The 26,662-nt window shown below is 41.4% G+C and overlaps 1 protein-coding gene across 1 annotated transcript in view; it reads right to left on the minus strand.

Annotated features, from left to right (window-relative positions):
• Window positions 1-533: 533 nt before the first annotated feature.
• ADGRA3 (adhesion G protein-coupled receptor A3) overlaps window positions 534-26,662 on the minus strand; it is a 125,587-nt gene continuing 99,458 nt past the window's right edge. The window contains exons 13-19 of the mRNA XM_080795716.1: window positions 24,216-24,429; window positions 23,797-24,005; window positions 15,542-15,666; window positions 14,316-14,439; window positions 4,827-4,972; window positions 2,258-2,353; window positions 534-2,116 (exon numbers count right to left, since the gene is read on the minus strand). Coding sequence (XP_080651842.1) covers window positions 874-2,116; window positions 2,258-2,353; window positions 4,827-4,972; window positions 14,316-14,439; window positions 15,542-15,666; window positions 23,797-24,005; window positions 24,216-24,429 — 2,157 coding nt within the window. The 3' untranslated portion in view covers window positions 534-873. The remainder of the gene's footprint in view (window positions 2,117-2,257; window positions 2,354-4,826; window positions 4,973-14,315; window positions 14,440-15,541; window positions 15,667-23,796; window positions 24,006-24,215; window positions 24,430-26,662) is intronic.

Below are 26,662 nucleotides of genomic sequence, written 5' to 3' on the forward strand. Positions count from 1 at the left end.
TTTACCCTCTGAACACAATTTTAAGATGAGTACTTCAGCATGAACCTGAGGAACTCTGAGAACAGAGTAACAGCCAACATAATGGCCAGTACTGAAGAACTCAGAATAATTGAGTGTGATTCTTACTTTTATGGTAGCTCCTCCCTTACATTCAAGAATAATAGATGTGCAGAACATATAACAAAATGAAACCAAAATATAAATCACTGAAAAGCCACAAAAGTGACAAAACAATATTAATAGGACTGAAGTGATACAGCAAAGTAATGCAATTTAGAAAGAGCTTTTGAGGCATTTTGATTTCCAAAAAAAACATTCCATGAGATCTTTAAAAAACCTTGTGGCATTTAAAACTGTATTTATAAAATACATCCATCCAAAAAAGCTTTGATTTATATGTCATAATCGGTGGAGTTAATTATGTGAAAGTCTGAGAACTGATTTATGTATACTTCTCATTAAGACATCCCCATGTGTAAATACAATTAGAACTACATGCCTCTCTTATAAAACACAAAAATGTAAGACTGACACAATGACAAACACCTATTTATTATTGTATTAAATACAAGCCTGAAATGTTAAGTAGATAGAACAGGTTCCAAAAAATTACATTTCAGATTCTCCAAGTCCTGCTGGTGCTTTACAACTAAAACAATGCTCGGAGGGCTTTTTCTTTTTTTTTAATTCATAAAAAAAAGCAACGATCGGGGGATATAAAATATGTAAAATCCCAAATGTAGAAGTTTATTCAAAACTGTTTCGAATCCCTAAGGTAAACCGTTTGCACGCGTTCATAGCTTAAAGGAATGTGAAGCTCACAGTTTGTTGGGTTTCTGCCTCCGAACCACCCCCTTCCCAGCTCCCCCACTGCTACACGGCAGTTTCGTGTTTCCACAGCCCGGTCCTAACGCTGCCAGTGCTCTCTGTACCCAGCAAGGGGCCGTCCTGCCCGTTGCTTTTGACTGGTCCATTCTGGACGGCCAAGTTGAGTCCGTAAGACTTCTGCTGGCTTTCAAGTTCAACTACAATTGGCTTCCTTAAGGCATCTTTCTTACTACTGTTTGAAATGGGCTTTTCGAAATTTCTGCTGCTCTGGGGGAGTGTGCTACAGCCGTCGCTGCTCTCCTGCTGCGGGGGGTTGTACTGTCTCTCCCTGTGGGCTAAGTACGCCCTTCTGCTCCGCGAGTGTCCTTCGTTACTGCCCGGCCGGCTCTTAGGGAAGCCGTTCTGCACACTGCCCTCCACGCTTGTTGGGACGTCATAGGCGTATTCTCGGAGGACCGTGAGTCGACTCGCTCGGTGTCCTTTACTCCTGTTTTTATGATGGCGGCCCGGGTGCACGTTTGTGCGAAACTGAACCTCCAAAGGCGCCACGTGCATCTTGATATCATTGTCCATCGAATGTTCTGTCAAACTGTTGTCGAGCTGAGGCGTGGAGTTCAAGGGCAGAGAGTTGGCGTGGCACTGAGCCGCGGCCGCCTGCAGGTTCGTCAGTTTGCAGCCCTGGGAGGAATTCTTGAAGCTCGACGTGCTCTTATTGGTGCACGAGGACTCAGCGCTGCTGTTGGTGCACTTCGGGGCCTCTCCGTTTGTGCCGCCAGAGCTGGGGGGCTGCACGTTGACCTGCACGGAGTACGAGCTCCGGCCGGGGCAGCAGGTCATGACCCACGCAAGTCTAACATCTTCCCTGTTCACGCAGTGGTGAACCACGATGAAGGCACTGAGGCTTAAACACGAGGCCCCAAAAAAGAAGCTAAACACCAAGTCCAGAGGGTAATACAAGGAAACGGCCAAGGCCCCGAACATCCACAAGGCGACATACAAGAGCAAGGTGAGACTGGCCCCCAGCAGTTGAGAATGAAAAGTGTGCTCATTTTCCAGTGCTGACGTGGAGATGAGAGACAGAGACAGCGAGTCCTGGCGATGCCCCGCGCCATTCTCGTCGGCCGCCAGCCGCTGCTGCTCCTCCGTGGGCTCTTTTAGCTCGTATTTGCGCTCGGGGTGTCTCTTCAACTGAATAAATATGCTGAGAAAGTACATACAGTTTACAAAAGTGATGAAGCTGGCAGGCCCGTAGAAGGCTCCCAAGGAGGGCTCCCAGGCCATCCAGCAGCTAGAAAAGAAGACAGGAAACCGGGTCAGAGGCGACGCACCAACGAGCTGTTCCAGAAACTGCAATCAAGTCAGGGCCTGGGAAAATCGTTAAAAAGGGAAGCAATCGGGTTCAGGCACACAGAGAACACAAAACACTCACTAGGGTGCATTTGGCCGACTGCCGTAATTCTTGATGTTTGCCGCGGCCGTTATGCCACAGACTATGATGGGTATGCCACCTCCGATCAGGTAAAACCTGGAAGGAGGAATAATGCAAATATCAGCTCATCACTCCAAGTTATCAGGGTGTACACATCCCAGTATCCCTGTCCTGCAAAAGCCCTTCCTTCATGACTCATTATTATTCCTATCCCCATTAACAAGCTGGAGATTAACTTTTAGAGGCTGCTTTGTTAACAATAAGTTTCTGAATTTTTTTTTTTTAAACAGGCTACCAAGTTTCCAACTTGAGGAAAGCTGGTCGGCTTCTGCCACCCTGTGGTCAGGCCAGGCTACTGCAGGTAAGGTTTTCGTCCTTTTCTTTCAGATGGAACTGCCTTCTAACCAGAAAGTCAGCCCATTACCAAGCAGACTTGAACGTCTCGCTGTGCCATAGTTCCAACTAAACACATGACATTAATTGTTTCTTAATGTCTGGCTAAGTCTGTGTGTTCTGGGACACCCTACCGCTGTGTATGCTTGTCCCTCGTCACTCAGGTAAAGCAGGTGCCCGGTCCCAGCAGCTACACACGGTGTGCAGGCCCTTCCGGACCCTCTCCCGTGGACACACTGGGGACAGCAGAAAAAATGACGGTGCCCTAATAACAGAGGGAGACAGAGTGGTGGCAGGTCCTACAAGAGAAACATCCTTTCTCAGCCAGAGCTGCTTTGAGCTCTCTGAAAAGACAAAGTAGGGACTCTGTGCCCTGGCCAGTTCCTCCCAGGCTGGGTCACAATCTTAACTCTGCATCTGCCACTTCTAGAGACACAGCCTGAGGACAGAGCCTGTCCTCAGTTGGCTGGCTGAAGACAGTATTGGGGACTTAACACCTGTGCTTGGTGTTTTTTGTGTGCGTGTTTTTGGGGTTTTTTTTCCCCTTGGAACCTAACAGGAAGGAGGATGGGATCCCCAAACCTCTTCAAACACCATCTCTCGATTCTTTTAAGGCCAGGGACAGAGGTGTCAAATAGAGTCCTCTAATCTGACTCTGTGGCCGAGCGCACCTGCTGCCGCCCGTCATCCACGCACCACTCACCCCCTGAATCTTGTATGTTCTCAGGTGTTCTCTTTCGTTCTTCCCTTTATTGGCTATGGCCCATCTACTAAATGTCAGCATGGCCCCAGGACCATGCTAACTTCTCCCTGTGGCATCTGGTTCATCATCATTGCTTCAGTGACCACATGTGAGAATGTCTCCTGTGCTGTCTCCAAAACGCCTGACACGTCTTCCCTGCGGAGCACCCTGTTTCCAAAAATGTAATCTACTCACAGAAAGTACTAGTGAGCCTACCTCCTCTGCACGTACCCTCCCTGCCCCCCATTCTACGTTTTCTATATTCTCAGATGATGGAAGCACCATGTGCTAAGATGCCCTCGGTGAACGAGAGTAATCTGAAACCATCTTTGAATTTCTCTCCCTCCCACAATTTTAAATCTAACTGGTCATCCATCCTAGAGAAGCTGCTTCAAATGTCCTGAACACGCACCCCCTCCATTCTCTATGAGGGGAACTGTTGTGGTTTCAGTCCTCACGCAGACCAACCAAATGACCTCAGCAGAACTCCTTACCCTCAGGCTCTCCAGTTTATATGGTGTCCTAATGCAAGGCTGTCCTTCTAGAAAGATACCTCGTCCGGCCACTCCCTGAGATAAAAGTCTTCCACGGAGCCCCACATTTTCACACGGCTCCCACAGGCCTGACACGGAGCTTTCACCCTGGTTCCAGCCAAAGTACATTTCTCAAAGTTCCCTCAGGTCCCCACATAATCCTCTGTCTGCAGCATCACTTCTCGCCTTTGCCCTAATCACTCAGGAAGGTCATCCCTAATGGTCAATACTTCCCAATACCCACCATCACCCCCAAATTAATGGTACCTTTGTTTGCACTTTCATAAGAACCTATCTCTGCTACAGTTCCCACACCGCCCCCAGGGGCTTCTTCACGGTCTCCTCCCATCTCCCATCTCCTCAGGCAGACTGTAAACTCCTCAGAGGCAGGACAGCTTGGGTGTCTGGCTTGGTGCCAGCCACACAGCCAGCGTTGGATCCACAAGGTCAGCACTGGTTAATTTTTACTCATCCAGCCTGGTAATCCATTATTTTTTATTACAATTGGGAAGAAGGGTGTAACTCCAAAACTGTGTTGTCTTTTGTAGAGAATAATTAAATTGAAACATACTTATGGAGATTAAAATCTCCAACATGACCCCTAAGGAAATAAAAACAGCTAACATTTTCTCAGAGCCTATTAGACGGCCAGTCCCACCTTAAGGCACGTATTTATTCCCACGTTGCAGATGACGGAGGGAGGCTGGGAAAGGGTGGAGAACTTCACGAAGGGCTCCCAGCTAGAAGGCTACGCAGCCAGTACTCGAACCCAGGAAGCCCAGCTTCCAAAGTCCATTCTGGACTTTCCAAAATTTACTCAGCATTGTTTTGTTTTATTTAAAATAGCTTTGCCTCAACGGTTCAGTGGACATTTAATATAATCAACAAAGATCTTAGATACCTGAGCATTGGTCTTGGTGGAGGTGGCAGTTCATCGGGATCCTGGCATCTTTTCGCCTTTTTAGTGACTTGTTTATAGATATTTCGAGCTGTCACTCCCACCCATAGTACTGTAGCAAGGGTGGAATAATGAAGAATTATTCCAACCTAGAAAGAAGATTGAAGAATGTATAAACTAAAGGAAAAAAAAAATTCCCCAGTAATAGCTGCCTCCAAGGTTTACCAAAAATATCTGGTATGTAACTTTTGAAAACAGGACTCTAAAACAGTATGAAGGTATATCCTAAAGACGATTCCTCTGCCCCCTAATGAAACAAAGTATCCGAACAGACATATAATAGAGGATGAGGTCCTCTCACAGAACAAACCAACACTTGAATCTAGGAGGCCCACAGACCACATAAAATGTACACTCAAGATAATCCTTCATACCCCATGGCATGGACTCTTAGACAACATTAAACCAAAAGTGTGTTTCTCTCAGATGCCATGTTCTAAATCAGAGTTCGGTTTCTGAGGCCCGTTTTAGGGAGGAAGGTAGAGAGCAAGGGTAGCCAGAAGTCACAGCACACCAAGCCTTGTGTGACAGACCTGAGTTGTTCTAATTCAGAACTTTCATATATGGTAATGATAGGTCAGCAATATAATATACTGTCGGTAAGACAATGAGGTCTAGAATCAAAACTTCTATCTGGTGCTAAAACCAAGACCCACCCCTTATCTGTTGTGATACCTCAGCAAAGGTGTGTAACATCTCAAGCACTGATTTCCTCATTCATCAACAGAGAGGGAGACGAAAGTACTGTGGGGCTAAGATCGTCTACATAAAGCATTTAGCACGTTGACTGGCATATGATAAGCAATCAAGAAAAATGATATCTATATTTTTATTATTACTTATTAGGAGTGCGGTTTTAAGTAAATAATGTCACCTAAGTTAATTTTCCTCATTAGAAGAGTGGGAATATCATCAATAACCATCTCGATCCAGCATTTCTATAGGGACTGTATGGGCACATTATTTGAGACATTAACAGGTACCTAATAAATACTGGAAATCGGCAGTAAATGTAGTGCTCACACTAATTTTCTTTCCCAAGGGGGTGATGGAGGACATGTTCACAGGTGACCTGTGTGTGAAGCAACTCTATTTGGAGATAAAATTCTAGACAAAGCTATATATGGACCTAAGAAAGGTTTAAATCCATTTTAGGAAAAGTGTATGTGTCATTGGAGCATCAAGGACACTATTCAGCTTTCTTATCTGACTAATTACTTACTATCTGCTCGATCATTTCTTTTTATATAATTACCACAGGTAAAATCCTTCTAATGAAAATCTTCAAGACAAATTTTTTCATTCTAAGAGGATGGCTCTCAGATCCAAGAAAATCAGACTGACTGACATTATCAAACCTAGGGCAGTGATAAAAGCATTTAGATTGCAGCCCAGAGTTCATTTTCAGGCAAATGAAATCCCAAGTCTTATTTTTGCAGGGCAAAAATGAGGACAGTCATTGTCCAGTGTGAATCTTGCTCTGACCCGGGAAGTGGCTGGCAGGGGGCATCCAGCTTGGCCAAACTAGAAAACTCATAGTTATTTTCTTCTTTAGGAGAAAAGTGGCTCCTTGGTTTCTATTAGTTTTACTGTCTGTATGGTTAAAAGCAATATTTACAGAGAAAAGTGGAACAAAAAATCATAAAATAAACCTGAGGCCATCTGGAGTCATACCCATTACTAGAAGTAAAAATATTATAAATGAATCTGGTACATAGACACTGAAACGTTCAAGACAAATCCCTGACATTGACTCAAAACAGCAGGCTCCTCAGAAGCCGAGGTCAGAAGAACGAGACTGAGCGGGGAAGTAAGTTAGTTAAAAAATAGGAGTGAAAACATTTTCAACACAGTCGGTGCAAGATAGTGCATTTTTTGATTTTGGATCTAAGAGGGAAAACTTAACCTTTAGATTCTGAAGTGTTTTCTAAGGCATTTCAAAATTTCCAGAGTGTTCACACTTGAAAGATAATAAAAAGCCTTCAGTCAAACAAAATCATTACCAATGGTAGAATTTCAGGGGTCTGACGTCACCTAGTAACCATCATGTAAACAAATCGTCAGATATTCCACAAGAACCAGAATAAAGGGGAAGAGAGAACTGGCAGAGATGGTATTTCTTTTGGAATGGGATATTTCCTACTGTTTTCTCCATCAGACACTTGAAATGCAACCTCACTGTCAAATTTCTTTCACACAAATCAGAAATACATGTGGAAAGTGTGTAGTTTGGGAATAAGGAATCCAATTCATAGGGAATTTAAATGATTAATTAAACGCAACAGATGATTACTTAAAAAAAAGTCACCTGACCTCAGGACATCAATTTCCAAAACTGCAAAATAAAATAATTGTCCTAAAGAGTTCCACTTCATGTTACCGAACCATAAGCTCTCACAAACTAGTGACCGGACATTTTAACGATCGTATTTTTAACCACCAATAACCCTAAGATAGTACAGCATGTATACAGTGAGTGTGCAAAAAAAAGATCTTTATATTCATATAATCATATATGAATATATGCAAAATAGTAACAGCTTCCACTATTGAATGCCCATTCTGTGCCCCAAAATTTATGAAGACAATACGTATGTGCTTCGGTTTTATCCTCCTAATGTCACCATTCAGTGAAGGGCATTAACCTTGAGCAAGGCATGCAATCATCCCCTGGAGGTCACCTGGTCAGTGGCAGGGCTGCAGCTCAAACCCATGTGTGCGGGTTTCCAAAAGCCATGCCCCTATTAGGCAGTGCTGGTCCTCACTAAACAGTGAAGCACAAGGACACCAGCGGAGGGGTGGAGGACACCTGAGTCAGCGACATTGGCATCTGAATCTCGCCTCTGCCACCCAACAGCCCTAGTGATTTGGGACAAGTTGTTTTAATTCCGTAAGACTCAATGTCTGTATTGGTAAAACAGAGGAGTAACAAGTACCTCCTGGGGTTAATATGAAAGTTAAGATAACACATCGGCAGTAGTTGGCAAGTAAAATGTCTTAAAACTCACTGATTAAGTGTCCCCAAGGCATTTCACGTGCCATGGCAGAACTCTGGAGAAGAGACACAAAAGGACAGCAGAGAAGGTTAGCTGGCGCCGTATTTAATGAATTAAATCACGGAGTGGTGGAGCAACAAGGTGACTTAAGTAAGATCCGGCCAAATCTTTTCACTGCATCGGTAAGGAAACCAAGGACCAGAAAATTAATTATCACACAATCATTTGGTGGCACATCATGACCCAGAACCCAGGACCCTTCCAACCTGGAGTCAATAGCCCTGACTACTCTGTCCCTCGGCTGCTCAGCTCTCCTTTAGCTCCTGCTGCAAAACAGAGTCCAGACCTGCAGAAACGCACCTGCGGTCCCCAGGCTCAGACTTAAGACTCAGAGTGGGAAGGAAGGTGCCTCATGGCACCCACAACAAGCTCCACCCATCACCGTGGGGAGGAAAGTACCGTAGAAGCCGTTCTCACCCTCCACAAACAAAGAAACATAAAACTACACCGATTGTGTACACACATAAAAAAGCACGTAAGGTATGCACATGGGAGGATTCTAATAGGTGCACATGGGGCTCAGCTAGAAGAACCTTTATGATCATGTAAGTTACCCAGCCCAACCCCTTATTTTATAGAGGAAACATTAAGCCCCTACTAGGTTAAGTGACTAATCATACTGCTGTGGAAAACAAAGGCGGAAGAAAAATTATTACACTTCCTTACTACCTACAGCCCCCTGCCCAGGCCCTCAACAGGAGAGAGACATTGCTCTAGGGACTCAGCTGCCTCAATATTAGCATTTTGCTAAGGACAAAAGGCAAGCTTGGCCCAACCCCCGGGATCCTGTAACCCTACTTTAACATATAAGAATTTCTTTGGAAACTTCCTTTATCTCTACCACCCAATATATATACATGTTGGCAATCATCTCCCAAGTATGTGACCCACCAATACACATCTAAAGGATTTCATGAGCAAAGGGGGCACCTGGATGAGTCAGTCAGCCAAGCATCTTCCTTCAGCTCAGGTTATGATCTCAAGGTCCTGGGACTGAGCCCCACATTCGCCTCCCTGCTCAGCAGGGAGTCTGCTTCTCCCTCTCCCTCTGCTGCTCCCTTCAACCCCTGGTAATACATGTATGCACTCTCTCTCTCTCTCAAAAAAATAAAATCTTAAAAAAAAAAAAAAAAAGATCCCATGACTAAGGCTTTAACCAGACGGTAACAATAATAATAATCCAACAATAGCTAGTCCCCTCAAGGTCCTGGAAACCTTGCTTCCAACAGTCCTTAGAGACTTTTGCTGTCCCTAACCCCCTCCCAACTTGAAAGTATATAATGGACCCAGTGCCGCTCGTCCTGCCACAGAGCCTGTCCCTGTGCTTTAATAAAACCACCTTCTTGCACCAAAGACGTCTCAAGAATTCTTCCTTGGCTGTCAGCTTCGAACCCTAAAGTCTTTCCTACGTCAACACTAGTCATCCTGGCAGACACAGAATTAAAACCTACCTACTAGTATCTGGAACCCCAGGCCAGTTCACCGGCTCCCCTCTTGGCTGGCACCTACCTGAACTATCGCAACAGCAAAGAGAAGCCAGTCATTCTGAGTCAGAAAAAGCAAGAGTGTTATGTTTCTCATAGAAGGGAGAATAGCGGGAAAACAGAAGAAAATGACATGTAAAAACATCAAAAGCCTTGCCTTTCCCTTTAAAAAAAAATTAAATACATCTTTAAGCCACGGACATTCAACATAGAGATTCTGAACACTCCCTACAAATTCATCTCCTTTTCTTTCTAGAAAAGGTATAAAATATCACTCAGGACAATGAAAGGCAGTCCTCTTCACAATGGCCTCTTCCTATTCATTTCCTTAGTGAAATCAATGTGTCTGCTTCGTGAAAACAATGAATAATTTTAGACAAAACCGAGACTCCCATGACCACCACCGTGGGCGCACTCTCCCCCCACAGCCTCTGCTCAAAATGGCTCCAGTCGAATGAGTTTCCACTATTTGCAAACCGAGGCCATTTTTGTCCATTCACCCAATAAATATTTGCTAAGCATCTAGTATCACCCACTCTGGGTCAGGTCCTGTGCTGATCCTTGGATACACACGGGTGAATCAGATCAATGGGTTTCCTTGTAGAGCATCGGGTCCAGAGACAGAAAACAGGTAAACACCAGTCAACTGAGACAGGCTGTAGGCATCATGGAAATTGAATGAGCACCACAGGATAATGAGGGGAGGGAGGGGAGAGACAGTACCTCTCAATATCTCAAACAGTAACAGTAAACCAAGACCTACAAACAGGATGAAAAGGAATTGGGGGGGGGGGCAGGTAACTGAGAAAACAGATTATCTTCTGTGCATGGATTCAGCTGACCCGAGACCCACTACCTGACCTCTCATACACCCCAGTCAAGTTGGATATACTAATGGCCTACAACAGAAATACCTGCACAGCAGAGAGGGCATTTTTTCAGTAGCGATGGCAGCAGTAATAGCCACTCCCCATTGAGCACTTACTGTATACCAGGTACTCTCTGTGCTTTAATCCTCTCTGTGAGTCTTCTGCACACTTCATTTTAAGCTGGGTGTCAGCTGTATGATACTGGATTAGTTGTCAACCTTGGGTTCAGGACACGTTCTAGTAACTGGACCAGGCACGTCCTGCTTTTATTTAATTAGTTATTATTCCTAAGTGTCTAAGAATTTATCAGCAAGACAAAAGGCAAGACCTTGACCAACACCTGTATCAAACAATATAATCCACTTCCCCCAAGGGAATCATTACTCTCTATCTTATGTTTATCATCGCTTTGCCTTCCTTCTACAGTTTCAGTGGATCTACATATTTTCATTAAAAGTGAGCTGTTTCACTGTAGTTACTTCTCGCTTTATAAAAAAAAGCAGTGTGGATATAATTTATGGGACTTAATTTTTTCACATATATTCCTAAGACTTACTCATATTGTTAGACGATGCTGTAATTCATTAGTTTTGACTGTTGCATAATATCACAGTTTATTCACTCACTCTGTCACTGATGGGCATTTGGGTTGCCTCCAGGTTCTCTCTCTTGGGCACAGTGCTGCTATGAATATTCATGGGCACGCGTATACTCCTAGACACACGTCTGTTACATACGGGCGAGCGGACTCTCAGAGTCAGGAGCGGGGCTGCCGGGTCCCAGGGTCTGTGCATGTTTAACCTCGGTCTGTAAAGCTCCCAGAATCATCCACTTAACATTCCCACCCACGACGCAGAAAACATGCGGACCCACATGTTCTTCACGACTTGGCATTGTCAGGCTCAACTTTTTGCTGACAGAAAAGGCATAAATGCTACCTCATTGTCTTAATTTGTATCTCCATGACGACCCGTCATGCTGAGCACCTTTTCCCGCAGGTACAGACTCTGCCTATCCTCTCCTCTGAAAAGCCTGTCCACTCTCACCACCTCTCCTACTGGGCTGTTTGTGGCATTCTCACTGATTACAGTTCTTCGTGTATTTCTTACTCCTATGCCCTTTCAGGGGTATGTATTAAGAAAAGCGTCTTCCAATTTGTTAGCTTGTCTTTCCACCTTCATTAAGGAATCTTAATTAACAAAGGCTCTTATTTTTAAATTGGTTAAATTATCTCTCTTCCAGTCAATGCCTTTTAGTGTTGTATTTAAGAAATCCCTACCTCAAGGACTGTGATATTTTATAATATGAATTTTAACATTTTGGCTTGGCCATGCTAGTTTTTTAATCCATGCAGAGTTGACATTTTTACGAGGCACGACTACAGATCCACTGTAATGTTTTCCCACGTGGATTTTCCCCAGCTCCTCTACACTGCATAGACGTGTCTCTTCCCCACACTGAAGAGCATGCAAACCTTGATCTCACACCAAAGTCCCACATGGAGCTGCTTCTGAGTCTCTGCTCTACTTGCTGGTCCATGTCTCTGTCCCTACACCAAATGCCACAGTGTTAATGATGAGAGCCTCCCAAGTTCTGATGATCAGAAAGACAGTCACCTTGCTCCCCTCTTCCTTTGCAGAAGGGTCTTGGCTATCTTTATCTTTGATCCTTTGCTTTTAACATAATTTTAACATAATTTTAAAAATCATTTTATTATACTTTGTGAAAAACTCTCTTCTTACCTGTATATTAATTTCAGAGGAACTGCTATCTTTCTGATATCAACACTTCCTGTCCTTGGGCCTAGTATACCTTTCCATTTATTTAGGTCTTCTTAAATAACTATTACGATTTTGACTGTAAATTATGAACATCTTTTATCTTTTCTTAGCACTTGATATTCATTACTATATAAATGGCATCTTGACATTAATTATGTTTTCTCATAGCTGCATTTCTGCATCCAACTTCTGTATGTTAAACTTATATTCACTCTTGGCTAAACCTTCCAATTACTTCAAATCATTTCTCTGTAAATTACCACAGGATTTTTATATATATATATATATATATATATATATATAAAATATGTATTTATTATATATTATATATATTATATATTATATATTACATATTATATATATTATATATATATTTTATATATATATATAATCACATCATCTGACAACAACACAAATGTTAGTTCCAATTTATGGGTGAGAAACCTGAGACAAAGAAAGGTTAAACATTGAAATCACAGGATCTCAAACAGGTATCTGCACCCCCATGTTCACTGCAGCATTTTTCACAGCAGCTAAGAGACAGAAGCAACCTAAATGTCCATCAACAGATAAATGGATAAAGAAAAGCTGGTGTATCCATACAATGGAATACTACTCAGCCATTAAAAAGGAAGGAAATCATGTCCCATGCTACAACACAGATGAACCCTGAGGATGTTATGCCAAGTGAAACGAACCAGTCGCAGAATGATAAACACCGTGTAATTCCACTTAGAGGAGGTATCTAAGTAATCAAGCCTCAGAAGGTAACACGGTGGGGTAACACAGTGTTTTAGTCACGCAAGATGAAAAAGTTCTAGGAATGTGCTGTGCAACATTGTACTTCTATTTAATATTAAACCGTACACTTAAAAGTTTGTGAAGAGGTAAATCTTTTGTTATGTTTTATTGGCAATTAAAACAGAAGTTAAATGAATTGCCCATAGAAACAGCAAAGGAGACCTAAGACCCAAATCCAGGCAGTTTGAACTCAATTACTACATGGCACCACTTCAATCTTTCTACACAAATATAGGAAATATGCACAATTTTTATGTGTATTCATATGTTGAGTAGTTCTGATTTTTTTATACACGTTCCAGAAGAATACTATTCACTGAGGCTACATACATAATAATTTATTTGAAATTAAAAGTTGACCACTTTTAATTTTTCATGTTTACCATACCTGGAAAGTTTCTGGTATATATGTATGTATGTATGTATGCATTTATTTATTTAAAAATATTTTATTCATTTATTTGACAGTGAGAGAGAGCACAAGCAGAAGGAGAAGCAGGCAGAGGGAGCAGGGGAAGGAGGCTCCCCATGGAGCAAGGGAGCCCGACGCGGGGCTCAATCCCAGGATGCCAGGACCATAATCCAAGCCGACTGCAGACACGCAATGACTGAGCCACCCAAGCACCCTGGGAAGTTTCTGATTTTTATATCTTACAGTTAAATCTTTTCAAATTCCTATTGTTTCCATAAATAGGTGAAACAATTTTTAAAACCCTACTATTGGGGCACCTGGGTGACTCTGTCTGTCAGTTAAGCATCTGCCTTCGGCTCAGGTCATGATCTCAGGGTTCTGGGATCAAGCCCCACATCAAGCTCCCTGGTCAGCGGCGAGCCTGCTTCTCCCTCTCCCTCTGCTGCTCACCCTCTTGCTCATTCTGTCTCAAACAAATAAGTAAATAAATAAAACCAGACTGTCAAAAAATACCACTTTTCTCTCAGCCCAAGTCAGGGTTTTACAAATTTTTTAAATTAAATGTTCAGCATTATAAAAGATGTAACAAGTAGCAATGAATTCCCAAGGATAAAGAGACAAGCTCCTAAGTCACATGTTCGGCTATGAAATAATAGTTCAAAACTTGGAGTATACCAGTAAAAAACGTGTGAGTGACAGACACTCGGTTTAACTTTAAAGAAAAACAACTTTAAAAAACATGCTTCCAGGGCGCCTGGGTGGCTCAGTGGGTTAAAGCCTCTGCCTTCGGCTCAGGTCATGATCCTAGGGTCCTGGGATCGAGCCCCGCATCGGGCTCTCTGCTCGGCAGGGAGCTTGCTTCCTCCTCTCTCTCTGCCTGCCTCTCTGCCTACTTGTGATCTCTGTCTGTCAAATAAATAAATAAAATCTTAAAAAAAAAAAACATGCTTCCTTTTATAGTTAATAAAACATGAAATTACTTTCTAACACCATTATTTTTTCCCATTTCAGGTTTTCACCCTGACTTACCGCTTGGCAGACACTGGCATTTCTGGTTTGGGTTATTCCTCCCACGAAGACCACACAGGTCAGGAAAATATGAAAGCACAAGTTCACAAGCATATGCCAGCCCTTGAGACTGATTCTAATCAAGCTGTTAAAAGGAAAAACATTAATATTCAGGCTAGTTCATGTGAAGCAGGACTCTATGATATTCAACCACAAGTTAGCAATTCCAACTGCATAAGAGGCCAAATGTAGATGTTTTATGCTTAAACATTTTACTTAAAATGCATGAACTATTAGACACACACACACACACACACACACACACAGGATTTGAGACCTCATTTAACTCAATACAGTTTCTTAACATTTCACTTCATGCACTGAAAAAGACAAGTCATTTATGGATCTACTGCACCCACTAAAGGCTAAACAAATTCTCCATAATAAGAAATATCTGGGCTTCTGTTAGTCACCACATCTTATGACAGCTGGATTGCTTGTTTGCTTCCAAGAGATTTCTGCAAGGTGCCAATCTCTGCTTTTCCTGACCTACTAGGATAACACAGTCTAAATGCCCAGTACATTTCCTTCTGGCCTTTCATAACAAAATGTTGAAGTCTTTCTTTCTTTTAATATCAAAATCTCCTTTTGTTTTTTAACTAAATGTCAAGAAATGCCATATAAGTCCAGCTTCAATAGGAAAATACATTCTAGCAAAACCTCTTGCAAAGTGAATTTCTGCTTAGCAAATCCTTCTCGTTCGTTATTTCCTACCATAAAATAAAAGTTTCTGTAGCTTTGCCTCCAATTAATGGAAACCATATCCATGCTTAAATGCCACAAACTTCCTTACAAGTACCATCTATAACATAAAGAATATCATAACATGCACAGAGTCAAAAACAGAAGTCCCACCACCATCAGCTTCTGGAAGACACCTCCACAGGTCTCCAGCTCACCTCACCGGCTGCTGCCCCCCTGCCCCACCTCCCGGCCCCCAACACATACCTCCCATATTCTTTCCCAGATACAAACAGATTGAATGCTATAAAAGATGAATTTACCATTTCATGGACTCATTACTTATGTCTTGAACTCCATGAACTGAAGGAGCCCTGTATGTGTCCTGAAATAAGTGTTCTTCCTTTGGAGGGACAGCAGAGTGCTAAAGTCCCTTTTACCCTAACTCCATGTGAAATAAACTCCCTCAACTTGAAGTCCCCCATTTGCCAAGTGGCCTTTCTTACCTGTGATGGTATATGTAGCTGATGGTGACCGCCAGGAGGCTTAAGAGGAGAATGACGGCAGTAGTATAAACCACAGGGTGTAGCAGACTGGTTGCCTGGGCGTAGAGTTCGGATCCTGTCAAGTCCTGAGGGAGAAGAGAAAGCCCATTTCAGCTGCACGTTTCCGGACATGACACATGGATATTATCTCCAGGGACAAACACAGGCTGACCCTCACATCTCTGTTTTCCTCAAGAACCAGTGTTTCATGTTATCTTCTTCACACCTTACTCTGCCTTCCTAACTTTCAGTGTGCAAGCTACTTATAGAGTATGTACGTATGATGTGTGTGTGTTTTTGTGTGCATGTCTATATGCATGTATGTTTATATACATGTCTATATGCACATACACAGGCATATATGTACACACACACACACACCCCTGCTCTGCAGATAAAATGAATGCTGACTTGGCTCCGAGGGTCATGGAAACACAGCAGCAGCCTTGTGATAAGGCCCAGCGCTACCGCCGAGACAAATAAGCCTCGATGGGCCTTGCTGACCATCTGAGGTCAAGTTCAACTCTGAGTTCAACAAATACAAGCAGACTGACCACTGTGTAAAGCACTAGGGTCGGGATGGTAAGATGTGGTTCCAGCCCTTGAAGGGCCACCCGTCACCGGGGAGAGAGATCCACAATCAGATCACAGTGATGTCTGAAGATGGTAAAGGCAACACAGTTTGGGAGCAAAGAGCTCAAAAATCTACACTGGAAATAACAGCAAGTCACTGCTATCGCACTGACTATGACGCAGGCACCATGCCCCACTTTACACCGAGGAACTCTGTGGGCTGTAGCTATATTAGCAGCCCCATCGTAGAGGTCAAGCAAAGGAGGCACGAAGAGGTTAAGCGCCATGACGATTCGGTCCAAGGGAACGTGGCTGCCAAGTCTCTGTTCCCGAACACAACTCAGACAGTGCCCAACTCAAATGGAAACACTCCACACCCCAAGGCTTCCTCCTTGTAAAGGACCACAGCAGGCTAGGCGGGTGCCTCTGCCCCAGCCACGGTCGCCATGCCAGAAAACAGGGGTTGCAGAGTCACCAGATCCTGTCCTGAAATGACCCTTCTGAAAGGACTCTGGAAGGTGCAAATGGACAGCGGGATGGAGGAAGCCACTCACAGTAAATGCATCTTTCATCCAGAGATGCCCAAAACATCTAGAAAAGCTAGATGGAACAGGGGGCATGTTTTCCTAAAGAATCGGAAGTGGACAATATACAAATTATAGATCAAAAAAGATCCTATCAGAATACCTTAACAAGCCCCTCACTGTAACATATGATGAAGAGAGGCCCACAGAGCCTGACAAAATTCACAGTTAATAGGAAACTGGAGATACAACACGGGAAATTGAATTCTAGTCTGAGAGCTCCAGGACGTCGTGATGAATCTCAAGCCTGCAATTCATCTATTTATTTGACAAATGTTAATTGGGTACCTACCACGGCCAGGCATGACGCCAAGCACCGGATACTCAGCGAAACGCAGAACATAGTCCCAGCCCTCAAGAGCTGACAGGCTGTAAATGGACAACCAAAAAAGGGAAAACACAGGAGAAAAAGAATATCACCACGAAGTTGGCACAATCTGCCCCTGTGAGATGCTCCCACGATTAGTCTATGGTACAGGGCCTCTGTGCCCTCACTATTTGCCAGAAGTCTAGAACATCCATGGGAAAACTCAAACAAACACTGGGGCAATGAGAACCAGTTAGATGCTAGTAAAAGCAGACACATTTCCTCTCAATTTCTACAAAGAGCTATTCTTCCCAATCAGAATTAATAACTGAAGATAAACTTCCAATATCTAGGATTTGGCCTCTAGATGCCCTTCATACACCACGCACATAACATTCCTCTAGGAAATGTTCAATAATACCTCACCCCTCACTTGCTGGCTACAAGTCTGGAGCCGTTGCCTGCCTATAAAGTGAAGACACCACCAGTCACCTGGCGGGTCTGGTTAAGGGCCAGAGAGGGCACCCCATTGTGCCTTCCACAGGCCTCGTCGGAGAGCCAACCAATGCAGGTGGCCACATGATATCTAAGCGAATGTCAGACAAAGCGCCAACTCAGTTCCCAAAATACACTGTATATAATATTTACATTTAAAAGCAATTAGTATTTTTCAAAAGTCAAGTGAAGAGAATACAGTATAAGAGAGAAACTGGAGGTGAAAATAAAGGGCAAAGACTCTTGTAATTCCAATTACAACTGCAGGAAGGAACAGATGCTCCTGTCCCTGGTCCTGCATGGCATGCTTCTTCTGGGGCATTCTGGATTGTCACCACAAACTGACCCGCCCAAAGAGAAGAGAACCCCCCCTAAGAGACTGACCCAGGGAAAGGGGTAAAATGCCAAGGAAGTACTTTAGGCTCTAAGGGCCAAGAGGGAAATTGAGGCTACTATGAAGGGGCTTATTAACCTCTTAAAGCAGCTGATGGGACTGGGCCCATGGGTCACACGTTCATGATGGTTTACAGACCTCAGATATAAAGAAAACAAACTAAGAAAACCATAAATCTTAAAAAAAAAAATTATTTATTTGAAACAGAGAAAGTGAGTGTGTATGGGAACTGGGGAGAAGAACAGGAGGAGGTAGAGAAATAATTCCAAGCAGATTCCGTGCTGAGCACAGAGCCCAACAGGGGACTCCACCTAACGACCCAGAGATCATGACCTGAGCTGCAACCAAGAGTTAGATGCTCAAATGACTAAGCTACCCAGGTGCCCTATCTCGTTGACACTAGAAGACGAGAATACAAGGTTATCTGAGACAACTGAGAAGATTAAGATGGTAGAGAAGTTAAAGATCTAAAGCAACAAAGCAGAAATCCGAATCACAATTATTCTCAATCATACTAGTAAACACATAGCTTTATAACACTGTAACAGAAGTATCACTAAATACACTGAGTATGACCACCAGGAGGCGCCCGTGAAAAGAAAAAGTAAAACTTTGTAACACAGTAAGGAGATGGGGAAGAGTCTTTGCTTCTAGTGCTTATGCAATAGCCCATCACTAAATGGTCGGTCATATTGGTCAGTCTTCTTTACGGTACAAAGTTTAAGAAAATAAGGAGAAAGGAAGTGAAAAGTATAGTTTTTTACATTAGTTAACTTCACCAATGTAGAGTATCCAAACACTTGAAAATATGGTTAAAAAAAAAAAAGAAAAAAACCATACAAAGATGAATAAGGCCCCAACTAGAAGAAGAGTTTTTGAAAATCTTTGTTAACTTAATAAACAGAGGTTCACATATTTACGTGTTACTTCTAAACTGAAACTTACTAAATGTAAGACCACTGGCAGTTTTTTAATTTTTTAATTTAAATTCAGTTAATTAACATATGGTGCATTATTAGTTTCAGAAGTAGATTTAGTGATTTATCGGTTGTATATTACAACACCCAAGTGCTCATGACACCAAGTACCCTCCTTAATGTCCATCATTCAGGTACCCCTCAATGGCAGTTTTAAATAATCCACTGTCATTACGGTAGTAATAAGGGTAATTATAAATCAGTAACTATCTAAACCTGTCAGGACCTGAACAATGGAAGGAAATCCAAAGAAATACACTCTGTCAGAGTTCAAAGAATTATTAAAAAGTTTACCAATAAAATAAAGTTTAAAAATAGATCTGAAATCAGAAATGGGGGGGCGGACTATGATGTCTATGTTTTTTTAATTTTTCCCCTAAGGAAAAAAGAAGAATGTCAAGATTTTGCTCCCCTTACCTCATACCATACACAAAGGTCGATTCCAGTCAAATTATGGATTTAAATGTAAAAGATAAAAAATTATTAATCTTGAGGTAAAGATTTTTTAAATAGCATATAAGAGGGAAAACCTTAGAAAAATTAAGAAACTCTGTTCATAAAAAGACAGCAATAAGAGGAAAAGGAAAAGGGCACTTTTATAGACTGAATGTTTGTGTCCCTCCAAAATCGTATGTTGAGATACTACTCCCCAATAAGATGGTATTAAGCAGTGGGGTCTATTGGGAGGTGACCAGGACATGAGAGTGGCCTCAGGAATGGATTAGTACCTGTATAAAAGGGACCCCGGAGAGCTTCCTTGCCCTTTCCACCATGTGACAGGGAAAAGATGCCATCTATAAGCCAACAAGCGGGCCCTCACCAGACGCCAAATCTGCTAGCACCCTGATTTTGGCTTCAGATCTCCAGAACTGTGAGAAATAAATTTCTGTTCTTTATAAACCCCCAGCCTATGGTACTTTGTTATAGCAGTCCAAACTCATGAAGACTGGCGTGGACTGGGAGATATTCACAACACGTAAACCCAACAAGGAGCTCCTATTCACTGCTCATACCAAGAATTCCTGTAAGTCAGCAAGAAAACAACCGATAAGCAAAGTAAAAATAGGCAAGATGTATATGTGGGATCTTAAAAACAAACAAAACAAAATGAACAAACCAATAAAAACCCTCATAGAGAAAGAGATCATTTTTGTGGTTACCAGAAGCAGGGGATGAGGGGAGGGAGAACTAGATGAAGGGGATCAAAAGGCAAAAATTCCCAGTTATAAGATAACACTACTATACAGTGTTTCTGAAAGTTGCTGAGTTTATTTCTCTTTTTTTGGTATCTATAAAAGATAACAGATGTTAAAAAACTTATTGTGATAATCATTTCATAGTATATGGAAGTCAAGTCATTATGCTGTACACCTTAAATAGTGTGGCATGTCAATTATATCTCAATAAAACTGAAAGAAAGAAATTAAAAGTCAAAGATAATGAAAACAGGCAAGATCTGAGTGGGAACGTCACAAAAAGGGACACCCAAACTGACAGTAAGAAAACAGAGAGTTCTCAGCATCTTTAGTCAACAGAGAACAAGTTAAAACCATTTTTAATTTGAATGAAATTATAAATATTAAAATTAAGTAATAATTTTAATAAAATTAAAATATCAGAATACCACCACCAAAGACTACAGTTAAAGATGTGAGCTACCAAGCACTGGCAAGGATATGGAAAAACTAAAACTCACATAACTGTCCAGACTAAAAACCAAAACAACCACGTTGGTCAGCTGTATGGCATAAGCAACCAATAAATGTATGGAGAGCCTACCATCCAGTAATCCCACTCTAGAGTGCCCATGTCCCTCAAAAACCATGCACATGAGTATTCTCAGACTCTTGCAAAATAATATTGTACAAGGCAATTACTGGAAACAGAGAGAGTCCTAAATAAGCCATGGTAGGAACATAAAATAATAATGTTCAATGGTGAAAAAGTAGGAAGGTGGGGCACCTGGGTGGCTCAGTCGGTTGGGCATCAGAGTCTTGGTTCTGGCTCGCATCCTGATCTCATATAGGTTATGGGATCGAGCCTGGAATCCAGCTCCATGCTTAGTGGGGGGGTCTGCTTGGGGAGTCTCTCCCTCTGCCCCCACCCCCCCCCCGCCAACTTGTTCTTGCACTCTCTCTCTCTCTCTCTCTCACTTTCTCTAGAATAAATCTTATATATATATATATAAAAAAAGAAGAATGAGGAAGATACAGGAAGATTTCAGAAAGGAGATTTAGTGGAGTGATTAAGAACATTGATTTCTGAGCCTAAATTCAAATCCCGATTCCAACACTAACTTTGCAAAGTTGAGCCTGGTGCTTAACCTCACTATGCCTCAGTTTCTCCACCTGTAAACTGGGGATAATGTTAGTAGCACTAGACCTCATGAGGTAGCTATAATGACCAAATAAGTGAATGCATGTAAAGACTTCAGGAGAATGCCTAGAACATAAGCACTTAATGAAAATTAGCCACTAGCATCCTATCATCCCAAGGCATCATAAAATATATTATTCCAAGGACACCATCACCGTCATAAGATACACTGTTTCATGGGGGGAAAAGCATGGTTTGAAACAATGTTTGCAGCATGCAGCCTTCAAGTAAAAATGGGAGAAAACAGGACTACATATTCATTCTCTTTCAATATACACGAAAATCCCTTCAATAACAGGCAAGAAACTTCTGTTAGTGACAGGATACCTACTTTGCACAGATAATGACCATGATGGGAGAGATGGGTGGAGGTCAAGTTTTCACTATTTATTAATGTGTAGAAATAATTAAAACATTTGATCCCCGTGAATGTAGTCCCTATTTAAGAATTATGTTTTTAAAATGTTGCTAGCATGAATGTTTAGTTACAGTGTAGGTGAAGCTCAAGTTTGCTTTTATTGAGCAAGTTTTACACAAACAAAATTTCAAAGCCACACTAAAGGGATGTAATAACAAATGAGAGCTCTCTAGTTTCCTGTATTTCTCTGTGAACACAGTAACAAAAGGGAATCACAGTCCACAGGCTATTTTATCTTTACGACTATCACTGACTGAGTATCAAGTACTACACAAATAGTCTAACCCTACACGTTACCTCCGCACTACTCACGTTTCTTTTATCTCCTTCTGACCCCAACTTCCAAGAATCTTTCTGCCTCAATTCCTACTATTTCTGATCGTTTATTTCAAACAAACCCAATCTCTGCTTAAGTTTTTACTCTGGCTCCCACTGTGACCTAGGATATACATAACTGGTCACAGCAGAACACCTACCGAAGCAAACCATGGTTTCTATTCTGGATTTGCAAACAAATATATTCTGTCTCTCTTTTTTTTTTTTTTTAAATACAAAATTTTTTAAAACCTGATGAGGAAAAGGTTTTTATCTGCCAAAATAGGAATTCAGACTTGCTACAGGAAGCCATGTATTAAGACAGTTTTCAAGAAAATAGGATTTTATTGATTATTAAAAACAGTGTCAGGGAAGGAAAAAAGATGCTGATTTCCAAAATTTAGAAGATACCTGTTTTATCTCAGACATAACTTTATTCAAGACTACGCATAATTTCATTAGCTGTGCCTTCATGTTTAATTAGCAATTCTAAAAATCCCATATACTAACTTTCTTACAATTTTTGTTCACAATTTCAGATACATTTTACTTTGCGCCTCTAGGTGGCACAGTTACATTTTAAAAGAGCAAAAGAAAGGCGGTCCTTTGAAAATAGAAAAATATCCCGGTATTGTAATTTTAGCTTTAAAGAATTGTGCATTACATTTTTTAAAAGATTAAAAGCATGAAAGATAAAATAGCTTATTCTTTCTAGAAAAGGATTATGCCAATTTAAATAGTTTAGAAGAACATCTAGGAAGTTCAAAAATAGACACTTTTAACTAGTATTAAATAAAAATAAGTTTCACATGTACAGTATCATGTTATTAACAGTGAAGCTTATAAAATGTCTTTTGTGTGTTTTGTTTCATTTATTTTGCCTAACTTTCTCTACTTACTATATAAAGTTCAGACAAGGCTGTATGTCTATTATTTTTCCTCCAGTACTTCCTAATTTCAGGTTATTTTATAATCAAAACCTGAACCTGTGCCATTTCTCAAAAATGTCTTTCAGATTCATAATCCCTTCTCCTGTTCTCCAAATGCATGTCTACGTACTCCATGTATATATTGTAATATAAAATATAAACCAGTATGGCTAATTTCATACTTACTAGCCCAAGAACCAGATTCACTTAAGTAACTCATTAATAAAAGAATTGTTCCTATGCATTCACAGAAATGTTTATATACATCTATAGATTTTAGTTTCCCTGAGACTAAAGAAATGTTCAGACCAACAGGTATGAACAGTGGTAAATAACAGAAAACAACATTAGCTTGATTAGCATTCACTGTGAAAAGCCATGACCTGGGTCAACGCTGTCACTTACCGTGACTAAATTGAAATTGCCACCATTACTCTAAATTCAAGAGTCTAAAACCTACCGTGTATAGTGGGAAAAGGTGGTAAATGGAGAAGAAGGAAAATCTCTCCCTCTTCACTGTGTACCTTTGGGCAAATGAGTCACTCTTTCCTAGTTAAGAGCTGGACTGTATGGACCCAAAACGTCTCCAAATTTCGGGAGGTCAAAGTTTAGTGGAAGTAAGTCACTTATAAAGTTTCCTGACAATCCCCATAACCAAGTTCAATCCCATACATTGTATTTGGTTATCACTTAATTTCCCCTTTAAATTCAGAATTACCCCCAAGATCACCTCCTGATGAAAGGTAACAGCTTATGTTAAAAGTAAAAATCTTCACTTGAGCTTAACTATGCATAGGGAAAAAATGAGGAAATTTAGCATTTATGCATCAAGTTAACAACTGCCATACCATTAAAACTGCATAGTTACTAAGGGAGTAGCACTGAATGGTGGTGATATTTTCATCCGAGTAGAGTATACGGCACCCATCTGACTTCCAGCCTCCTTGTCCGTTCAGCAAATCGAAATCCCACTGGGCGGCCACGGCATCTGCTCCGTGTGCGATTCGACGCAGTGTTACATTAACAGGGATGTGGTGGGTATCCACATTCACACCATCTGGAGAAAATGGGAAATGGAAACATTTCTGAAACAAACTCCAGAAACGATTAAATGCCGACTTATACACTAATGGGTACTCTGCGGTATCTTTTTTCACTAGGGATTCATTAAAACGAGAAGGAACAAAAATAAGCATTTTTTAGGTACGGCATCTCAGAAAGTCCCACTGTCCAGTCACTACAGTTGAACATAAACCACATAACAAACCTATTTTGGTGAGAATCACGGGGGTAACTACTGTACGGCGTTTTCCATCATCAGCCAAATTTGTTGAATTCCCGGTGGCTGGGAAAAGCTTTCCGTTGCGGAATGCGATTAGTTGAAGCTTATAGAGAGAGTCATCAGTGGGTCTGACTTCCCTTTTTTGCTTTGGTGAGAAAAGGGAAGGAGGCAGCTGAATAGAAGCCTCGACGATGGTATTCTGAATATACATGAAAAACAGAATCAAAGAAAGGTTACCATATTAGCATGCAGAGACCAGAAAGAATAGTTCAGACGGCTATGAATGTTTCCTAACTGTACGCTGCTGAACAGGTTTCTCAATGTATGTATATGAAATTTAACAGCTACAACAATTTATCAGGTATGTGAAGTATCTGAACACCACACCAAAGCACAGAAGCATAAAATAAAGAGAAATGCAAACTCCATTTCAAAGGGTTGAAATTACAAGGAATTATTTCAGACAATAGAGTGAATTTTCCCACGGTAACAAATACTGCTAATGTCGATAGCATTAAACAGATCAAGAATCTCAGTGATCACGCTATCAATTTTACAACGATCAATTATAGACATAAGCACCAAGGCAGCCTACCACAAATGTGACTTTAATTAATTTGGACTTGTGGAACTCTAAGATGATTTAGGATGGATTCAAACTGCCAACAAAAAGAAATTATACAGACTTAACAGAAACTTAGATTTAAGTAAACTCTGATGTTAGCAGAAGTGCCCCCTGAGACTAAGAAACATGTTAGAAATTATGTTAAGAAAAACATAGTATCAAAAAGAACAGCTGGAAATGCTGGCTGATCACTGAACGTTTTACATACTTCTTTACTAGAAATTGTTAAACTGTAAATTATTCAGCATTCAATAAAAATCAAATCCAGATACCAAGTAGGGAACTAATTAACCACCTAAAAAAATTCCCTGTTTTAAGACTTCATCACAAAATTTTTCTCTTTTTTAAAGATTTTATTTATTTACTTGACAGAGAGAGACACAGCGAGAGAGGGAACACAAGCAGGGGGAGTGGGAGAGGGAGAAGCAGACTTCCCGCTGAGCAGAGCGTCCAATGCGGGGCTCTATCCCAGGACCCTGGGATCATGACCTGAGCCAAAGGCAGACGCCCATCAACTGAGCCCCCCAGGCGCCCCACAAAGTTTTTCTCTTGACATCAAACTCTCTCCAATCCAATGTCCACATCGCCAACAGAATTTCCACAAAAGAAACATATTTGTTCTTCTATTAAAGAACACCCTAGTTCGTCAATGTTTAGAGAATACTGCCGCCAAACCTAAGTACATCATAGGATTTGGCTAAAATCTACATCCCAAATTCCTCTTCTAACATTCCCTATACCAACACCTGTAACCTGGCCACCCTGAATATACCAATCCTTGTGATTTCCTACATTTTTTAGGCCACTTGTGAGCACTGCACACACCAGGATCCCTTGCTGAAATACTCTGCTGTTCCTTTGCTGGCAAACTCTTGAACTGGGCAGATCTGATTTTGAGCAAGATAACTCTGCAGGCAATGTCAAAGATGGATCAGAATAAGAGCAGCTGACAGCCAGGAGAAAGACATCCTTAACATGGGGCCTTTTGGGATGATCAATTACATGACTCCACAGTATACCGCTTTTCCGGTCAGCTGCTCCCTCTGCTGGCCTCATGTGGCATTCTGCATACATCTCTATCAGGACTAACACCTGCACTATCACAGCACTAATTCACTGTCTGCCCCTTTAACTACAATAGCAGGATTTTTGAGTGCGGATCATCTCACTCATTTTTCTGGACCCCCCCCCCATGTTAATAATAGTTCCTGGCACTTATATTTGATAAAAGTAACCCACTGTTTGTAAAACTAATGAAAGTCTGCGTGGCATGATTATATATTTGAAAAGGTTCTATTTAAGCAAGTGACTGACTTTAAAATGAGTTTTTAACGGCTGTGCTTGGAACAATGCTGAAACACACAAACACCTGCAAAATAAAGTATTTCAGAAGTTTGAATATTGGAAGTTTGAATACTTCTTTTAAACTAAAGATGTCAAGAAGATATTTGGTAGAAATAATCTGCCTAAGAAACATGCACAAAAAGGTTTCTACTGTTCTCACTTACAAACATAATAATCTGATGGAGACACAAAGTCTGATATAAATTCATCTAGTAAATTTCTATTCTGTATATATATTTATCTGAAGTGTGAAATGAGGAATGCAAGAAAGGAAAAACATCAACAGCTTGACTAGTTAAAAGGTCAAAATCCTAATGAAGCGTTACATACTGGACATTTATTAAAACTTAAGAACTAGAAGATTCAATAAAACAACTTTATTGTGAATACGAAATAGCTTTAAAAAATGGGGCGCCTGGGTGGCTCAGTGGGTTAAAGCCTCTGCCTTCGGCTCGGGTCATGA

This window comes from Martes martes, assembly GCF_963455335.1.
Source record: "Martes martes genome assembly, chromosome: 2".
Lineage (NCBI taxonomy): Eukaryota > Metazoa > Chordata > Mammalia > Carnivora > Mustelidae > Martes > Martes martes.